General features: G+C 37.3%; 1 protein-coding gene across 1 annotated transcript; it reads right to left on the bottom strand.

The window, feature by feature from the left end:
- Positions 1-7,125: 7,125 nt before the first annotated feature.
- Positions 7,126-8,835, bottom strand: Mks1 (Meckel syndrome, type 1). Its single transcript, XM_067778819.1, has 2 exons — positions 7,300-8,835; positions 7,126-7,235 (listed from the first exon to the last, which is right to left on the bottom strand). Exon 1 carries the CDS (start codon positions 8,789-8,791, stop codon positions 7,319-7,321), a length of 1,473 nt encoding a protein of 490 aa, XP_067634920.1. The 5' UTR covers positions 8,792-8,835; the 3' UTR covers positions 7,126-7,235; positions 7,300-7,318.
- Between the last annotated feature and the right edge of the window lie 357 nt (positions 8,836-9,192).

Consider the following 9,192-nt stretch of genomic DNA (forward strand, 5'->3'; position numbering starts at 1 on the left):
TAACTGTTCTCTGTGAAAATGGGCGAAATCGGTGGAAACCACGCCCAGTTTTTATACACAGTCCACCGTCTGTCCTTCCGCTCGGCCGTTAACACAATAACTTGAGCAAAAACCGATATATCTTTAACTTAGCCCACGTACTTATCTGAACTCACTTTATCTTGGTATAAAAAATGGCCGAAATTCGACCACTTTATCGATATCGAAAATTACGAAAAATGAAAAAAATGCCATAATTCTATACCAAATACGAAAAAAGGGATGAAACATGGTAACTGGATTGGTTTATTGACGCAAAATATAACTTTGGAAAAAACTTTGTAAAATGGGTGTGACACCTACCATATTAAGTAGAAGAAAATGAAAAAGTTCTACAAGGCGAAATCAACAGCCCTTGGAATCTTGGCGGGAATACTGTTAGTGGTATTGCATATATAAATAAATTAGCAGTACCCGACAGATGATTTTCTGGATCACCTGGTCCACATTTTGGTCGATATCGCAAGAACGCCTTCACATATACATCTAAGTGACACTCGCTTTTAAAACCCTCATTAATACCTTTAATTTGATATCCATATCGTACAAACACATTCTAGAGTCACCCCTGGCCCACCCTAATGGCGATATCTCGAAAAGGCGTCCACCTATAGACCTAATGCCCACTCCCTCTTAAAATGCTCAGTAACACCTTTCGTTTGATACCCATATCGTACAAACATTCTAGAGTCACCCCTGACCCACCCTAATGGCGATATCTCGAAAAGGCGTTCACGTATAGACCTAATGTCCACTCCCTCTTAAAATGCTCAGTAAAGCCTTTCGTTTGATACCCATATCGTACAAACATTCTAGAGTCACCCCTGGCCCACCCTAATGGCGATATCTCGAAAAGGCGTCCACCTATAGACCTAATGCCCACTCCCTCTTAAAATGCTCAGTAACACCTTTCATTTGATACCCATATCGTATTCTAGAGTCAGCCCTGGTCCACCTTTATGGCGATATCCCTAAATGGCGTCCATCCATAGAACTATGGCCTACTCTCTCTTAAAATACTCTTTAATACCTTCCATTTGATACACATGTCATACAACCACATTCCAGGGTTACCCTAGGTTCATTTTCCTACATGGTGATTTTCCTTATTTTGTCTCCATAGCTCTCAACTGAGTATGTAATGTTCGGTTACACCCGAACTTAGCCTTCCTTACTTGTTTTTATTATCTTTTTAAAAGAAATAAATAAGCTTTCGCGAATAAAATATAAATTTTATGTTTTAATCTTTACAACGTTGATATTTAAATTAAAGTAGATATGTAACCACAAAGATCAAAATAACATTAATGGTAGTACTAAACCATTAAAATTGTTATCACACAATTTATATTGTAGGACTACAATATAAAGAGTAGGCTACAATATAAATAGCACTATGACAATTTTTATCGTTTAGTACTATGTACCACAATTTTTGTAACAATACAATTTTTATAGTAACTTAGTAGTAAAAAAAATAGTTAATTCTACAAATTTTGTGGTTATATTACAATTTTTGCACTACTTTTTACCAACTTTTGTGGTAAGATGGAAATAACTATTAATATAAGTTAATTTTACCAATTTTTATAGGTTGGAGCCATACGAACCTACTTTTATGGTTAGGTCAACCAACTACACATGGTTAAATATCAACCGTTTCTTTTTTGGTAAAATTAACAATTTTTAACCACGACTTCAGTAAAGGTTTTTAACTATTTTCTATTGGTTGGTTTCACCCATATTTATAGGTTGGAGCCGTTTTAACATAGTTTTTCGGTTAGTTTTACCAATAAAATTTTTTGAGTGCAATGTGTGCAGTCTGTGTTTATCCATATAGCTTGGAAAGTTCTTATAATATTTTAAACCCATTTATTGATAAAGATACTGTTCTTCATAGTCTTCTTGCATTGAAATCGATATCTTCACCAGGTCAATATGGTGTTCCTAGTTGTGTACTTAAGTACTGTGCTGTCAGCTTATCTGAACGTAACTTTAAATTATTTAAACTATCTCTGGAATCCGCATCGTTCTCATCTATTTGGAAACAATCGTTTATTATACCTTTGCATAAAAAGGTAGTAGGTCTAATATTGAGAGCTACAGAGGCATAGCTAAGCTCTCAGCTATTCCTGAAACTTTTGAGCAGATAATTACATACCAGCTTCAATATCTGTGCTCTTTAATATCACCTTGTCAACATGGTTTTGTGCATCGGAGATCAACAACTACCAACTTGCTTGAATTTACGTCCTTTGTTATGGTTTTTTAGATTGCAAACACACAGATGTAATTTACACCGACTTTAGTAAAGCATTTGACTCTGTTAATCACGAGCTCTTAGTTCACAAACTTGATCTTCTGGGCTTTCCAACGCCTTTATTAAGTTGGATTTCAAGTTATCTTGAAAATAGGACTCAGCGAGTTTTCAACAACAATCTTTCAAAGTCGTTTGATGTAACTTCTGGCGTGCCCCAAGGTAGCTATTTGGGTCCATTACTTTTTACCCTATTAATTAATTACTTACTATAGGTTATCTTACATTCGAGAGTTTTTATGTACGCAGATGATGTAAAACTTTGTTACACATATCTGCCTTTAAACTTGTTCTGTTTTGGTCAGCTTCAGGCCGATCTTGACTCATTTCAAAGCTGGTGTACTACAAATTAATTTTTGAATTGCTCTAAATGTAAGCAAATGACTTTTCACCGGGTGAAGCCGGTCCAGGCGCGGATCTACGGGGTGGTTGAGGGCTGGGGGGGAGGGGGGATATAGGGGATGAAAATATCTAACATCAATACTGGGCCATTTTTTCTCAACGGAATATCATAGAGAGTAAAATTTTGCGTATGTAGTTTTCCTTGCGTGCAAAAATGTGCCCCAGAACAAATTTTTTACACGGTTTTTGCAACAATTTTAAAAATAGAAATTTATTATAAAATAAATAAAAAAATGTGCTCTTAAAGAGTTCTTAATTACAAGCAAATTGGTGTTTGAATTGTCGGTAAAAGTCTAGTTGAGGGGTCGACTGCTAACACGCTACCAAAAATATCGAGAGAGGTGTAAAAAGACGCCTATTGACCAACAACAACAATATTCCGAAGGCGGAAAAGAAAATTTTTATCTCTGCCGGGAGATATTTGCAGTTGAAGTTGGCTATTTTCATGTGGTTGTTGTAATGTTGTTGTACCCACAAAAAATATTTTAAACATAAGTGTTTTGCGCGGACATAGTTTTGGTCTCCAAACCGGTGTTGGTTCCACCCAGGGTAATTTTTATGCAGAAAGGTGTTCTGTGCAAAAATACTATGGATACCACCCCCATAAATATTACCAGGTAAAACGATTTACTCTTCTTGGCGGCCATAATGGTTTTTTGATTTAAAAAAAAATTTTAAATCACTCTCTTAAACTTTGTGGAAATGCCAAACCAAAGTAAACACAAAAAAAATTGTTGGTTTGGCATTTTAATTTTTTTAATACCAAAAAAATAAAATGCTGATGAAATAAGTGAAAAAATATTTAGAAAATTTTGAAATCGGTTTTTATGTATATGGCAAAAAAATGAGTTACCAATATAGTGGGTGCCTCAACACGTGCTATTATTGCAAAGGGAAAGAAGAACGAATGTTGGAGATCACCCCTATTGATTTTTCATTCATCCTTCTTCACTTGGTTGATATGTCTTTAAGCCGTAAATATGCTGAAACTTCACTTTATAAGAGATCACCAGTTTTAAGTGTCCTCGCTACTGCGGAAAAAATGATCTTGGAGATATTCTTTGGTTTGTTTTGGTCCTTTTCCTCGCGGTTGGAAGATACCTTTTTTTAATTGGCGCTTAACCGTTCAGGAGATGCTGGTCGTTGCGTAACAAGGGACTCCAGCTAGCCCTGTTTCGCGATAACTGACGCCAACAGGGGGCACCAAGAGAGATCAAAGTCTTCCCCCACCTGTTTCTCCGAACCCAGTGGAGATCTTCCCATAACTTGCCCACGTCAGCAAAAACGCTGTAGCTCTTCGCAGCTTAGCTTAACATCATCGTCCAGTTGGAGTATGATAGTTCGTGGAGGCTGCATTTACCGGCTGAACGGTCAAAGTCTGCCGCCGTGGTGTTGAGTTAGTGTGTTGGCCTATCCATCAAAAATATTTAAGAAAATTTGTATAAATGGTATTGATTGTCCCTCGGTATTACCCTGGCACCAAAAGTTCGTCCGAATTAGCAGATAAATTTTTGGGTCGGCACAAAACATGTATTTAGGTGAGATAGTTCGTATAAAAACGAATACACGATAAGTAGCTTTCGAATTGAATGGAAAACTAGACCTTAATCTCCTCAGATATATACACCAAATTGTTATTATTAGTAGATATGTATCTCTTCCGTAGACCTTGGCGGTAAGTCGGGCTTTTCTTCTCGTCGCGCAGACGCTGATACATTTCTAAACAATTTGTTGAAGAAAATTCCTCAGAAGAGGATCCTGGCCTGATTCTTCCTTTTGCGGGAAACCACAATACAATTCTTGAATTGAAAATTCTGGAATGCGGTTGACCGTTGAGATTTCTTATTTTTTGGTTATCTCCACCAATAAAAAATTCGGTTTTGGATAAAATATCATAATATAATTGGTAGAACGCAAAAATATATGGTAATTCTATACGACAGCATGACACCGGTAATACGCGTCCAAAAATACCGAGAGAGGTGTCAAAAGACTCGTATTGACCTCGACAACAATAATCCGAATGCGGAAATTAAATATTTTAGATCATTCAAAAGATATTAACGAAAAACCGAAAAATGACCACGGAGTGCTCCGAAACCGAGGGTGGGATCCATAGTATTTTTGCGCAGAACACCATGCTACATTGGCGGCCTTTGGCCGCGCTTTTAAAAAATTACATTGGGTGGGTTCAACACCGGTTTGGAGACCAAAACTATATCCGCGGAAAACACTTATGTTCACAATTTTTTTGTGGGCACCACATAATCATCAAAATTACAACAACCACATGAAAATTTTCAAAATTTCTTTTGCAAATATCTCTTACATACCCAAAATTTTTTACCTCCGCTTTCGGATTCGCGATCCTGGATCCAAAACGCGTCTTTTGATACTCCTCTTGATATTTTTGGACGTGTATTAAGAGTGTCATGCTGTCGTATAGAATTACCAAATATATTACAGTTTGTTATATTTTTGTTATTAAAACAACATCAAAATAAAAAAATAAAAATGTGAGAGCAGTGATAATTTGAAAATTTTTTTAAACGTCATTTCGGCTCTCACCGGGTTTACCTTGTAATATTTATACCATGGTAGGCACAAAATTTTGGCATTTCACGATACATGGCAATTTATACATGAATATCGTTTTTATAAAAATAATAAAACAAAATTTATGAACCTTTTTGATACAATTAACTAGGATTTATCAAACGTTGGGCTAAAGAGAGACCCTTATTTCACCAAGATTCTTTATACCTCGCTGGTACGTCCTATTCTCGAGTACTCATCTTCCACCATACCGGAATATGCTTCTTCTAATTAATTTGCCATCTCTAGAGAATCGTAGAGTATTACTAGGCGTTATGTTCATTCACACGCTCATCATCGGCGTGATTGACTCCCCTGACCTAATCAGTCCACTAAATTTTACTGTTCCTGCTAGGGCCTCCAGACATTTTGTGCCTTTTCATTTACCTCTATGCCGGCAAAATTTTGCCGGAAATAGGCCCTTGTGTCATTGGTGCTCGCGTTACAATGATTTGTACAACTGCATTGGCTTTGAATGTTCGTTTGCCGCTTTACATACTGCCATACTCTTAGGTTTAGCCTGATATTTTAATTTTATTTTTCTTATGCAACGCGATGTCAAATTTTTATAACATACTAAATTTTTAATTTTAAGGATGGCTATGTATTTACATATATATCTGTTCTATTACAATATTATTAGTCGACCGCTTTATGTATGCGTCGACTTTAAATAAATAAATAAATAAAATAAAATAAATAAATAAAAATATATCAATCCCGTCACCGTTATTTTATGTGGTATCACAACGGACCTTCATGCTGTCCAAGTGAGCTTCCCCTACCAGGGCAGCTACCACCTAACCCAACATCTAAAGTTTGCATTGTGTAGATGTAGGGAGAGCTTCTCTGGTTTATAGCCAGCAATTGACAGCTTTCATGTTATTTGGCGGTGCGTTGGGCGTTCTAGACAACAGAAGCCCTAGTAGTATATTCGAGTGCTGAAAATCACTGGTAACAACCGAGTTATATTTTCTTCCGTAAAAATTGTGCCCTAGTATATTTGTGTTTTTATATGGGTAAAACTTTACAATGACCGGAGAGGTTTTATATGATCTTCCTCTTGTTGTTACAATAAGGACACTAGCTAAAGATTTGGAGTTTTATTGATGTTGACGACCCCTTGCTGAATGCTGATTTCGTACGTTCCAGAAAATAACAAAATTAAGGTACTATCCCGACCTACTCAGGAACGATTGAAGTGACCACGTTGAACCTTCTAGGCCACTCTACTCCCTTGTTCACTGAAGAACTTATGATTGCAGATCATCGTCTGCTAAATAAACAGGATTTGTCAAGGGTGGGTGAGGTAAACAAATGCGCAGAAGAGCTATAAATTGCTCCGACAACGACTTGAAAGGGTTGCGCTACACAACCCCTAGTATGCTACCTTATCTGGGATTCAAGAGGATAAGCACAATACAACGCATCATAGCTTTCGCAACCCATAGCTGGTCAAACTCGCCTACACGAGGGGAATCCTGTTACAAATATGAATGTATCATATATTTAGCAGGCGAGGCGATCACAACTTCCTCATCGAACTAGGGGGTTGGGGCGGAATGGCCTAGAAGGTTTAATTTGGTCATATTAATCGTTTTCGAGTTGGTCGGGCTGGTACTTTAATGTTGTTTTTATATTAACGATAAAGACACACCCCGAAGGTATTGGGGAGTGAATGTTTTTTGTATATTGGGGTGTGTTATCGATGTTGATGGTCCTTTGATATGGATATAGATCCGGTACGTTCTTGGGAGTAATTGTGGACTTGAGTTACCACTAACTGGCGAAAATTACCCTAAGACAGTTATCGTACGATATGATTAACTCCTTGGGATTGTTGCATTTTATTCTAGACCCGCTATCTAAAATCAGCGCAAACCTGAAGTTGTAATTGTAGTGTAAAAAAAAAAAACTTAGCAAATATTTATAATTTTATTTTATACCTTAATTCAAGTTCAACAATCATTTTAGAACCACAGCCTCGAGACGCCTTCGAGCCTCACGATAGGCCAACATTATATCATCTAATGTCATGCCGCTCATGCGATTATTACATGGACTTAATAAGTCGCAATTGCGTTGCGTGAAACGTTGACAAGTAAGCTCAAGAACGCCAGTGCTCTCCATACGACAACCATAGCGGCATTGTATTGTTGTATCCACCGAATTATCGGTATAAAAACGCATAAAATCAAATTTACGACGACCACCAATCAGATAACGCGATATTGTGTCCAAAAATCCTGCAGTAGGACGCAAACATTGCAACTCAACGGTATGTGCGCCGGTAAAGAGATATGTAGAATAATGTGTATAACCCTCAGCACGCTCACGCTCCCAACTATCATTGGAAATGAGTTCAAAGTAGATGTGCAGCAAGTGTGCGGTATTGAAATTCTCTTCGCAAAGTAGCGTCAATTGAAAAGTGTAACCAAAGTAACATTTGCTATCACTGCTCTGACTTGGTGTACTCGCATGAGTACTGGCATGTAAAACGCCTTCTTCCGGCAATACATTTGCTGGCAGCTGAATGTGATAGCGTACATGAATGTTGTCATAACTGAAACCTTGCGCTGTACGCAGCTCAAATAGAAGAACGACACGTGTTGTGCGTTTTGGTGGCATGGCAAATTCGGTGCTCAAGTCACGCTCCTGCTGCCAATGTGTAGCCAATTCGGGTAATTCTAAATACAGCGTTGGGCTTGCATTGAAGCAACGCTGCGAAGCGTTATGTATCGCATAAGCGTACAAATGTCGATAATCGGTATCTATCTCGATGAAGTAAGGATTCACATTAAAATCATTGAAGTCTGGATATAAACGTAGCTGACGCAATTGTGGATGCCAGGAAAGCTTAAGCAGTTCTGTATCTGGAGTTATGGCGGCGTAAACGTACATAAGCTGTACGTCTTCTTTTGTGTTGGATTGCAGCTCCAACGTTTTTTCCATCGTACAGGGTATGAAATTATCCTCTTGCACATAAGTGAAGATCTCGCCATATTGTGGTTCTGGCGGCGTTGCAGTTTTTGCCTTACGTGACTTCTTCTTTTGTTTCTTTCTTCGTCTTCGTTTACTCCCAGTGCCCATCGACGTTGTACTGCTTGATGTTTCTGATTGTGCTGCATTAGCTTGCAACCACTGATGATACTTTTTCTGCACGTCGGTTATACAATTTCTGGAATCTTTATACAATTCAAATTCACCTGGGCTGAATAACTTTTGCTGCCAACGTATTCGGGTGATGTTGGTCACATTTTCCGGTTGTTCCACACTCTCGCCGTTCTTTGCGGCACTTTTATTCGTGGTGCGGTTTAATTGCAACTTTGGCAGTTTCAGCAAGGAGTTGATATGACGAAAATGCACTTCGATTTCCAGAAATTCAATGCTATCACGAATATTATAAACACCGGTATGCTTGGGCACGATTTGAAACATTTTAGTTGCACCAAAACTGCAGCAATTAAATAAGCAAATTTCGACAATCACAATAATTTTCGTTTGTTTATAACTTTGTCGCCTTAGTAACGCGGAAAATTAAAAAAAAAAAAAAACAATTTCTGTTGTTGTTTGTTTAATGTGTGTTCAATTTATACTTTTTATTTAAGAATTCATGAGTTTAACGCCGGCAAGGGTTGCGTGATTTTTATTTGAATGAATCACGAATCCAAAAATAAAATGTATTTTTTATTTTAAAAATGTTTCAAATCAAAGATATTTTTTATCTTTTATTTGATTCGGCATCCAAATAAAAAATATTTTTTATTTATTTGATTCTTCAGAGAAATTTACTCGGCGTCCAAATAAAAAAATCTTTTTATTTGCTATTTGGTCCATTA

This window comes from Eurosta solidaginis, chromosome 4 (assembly GCF_040869045.1).
Source record: "Eurosta solidaginis isolate ZX-2024a chromosome 4, ASM4086904v1, whole genome shotgun sequence".
Taxonomy (NCBI): domain Eukaryota; kingdom Metazoa; phylum Arthropoda; class Insecta; order Diptera; family Tephritidae; genus Eurosta; species Eurosta solidaginis.

Coding starts and splice junctions, on each gene's coding strand:
- Mks1 (XM_067778819.1), bottom strand. CDS start 8,791: ATGTTTCAAATCGTGCCCAAGCATACCGGTGTTTATAATATTCGTGAT.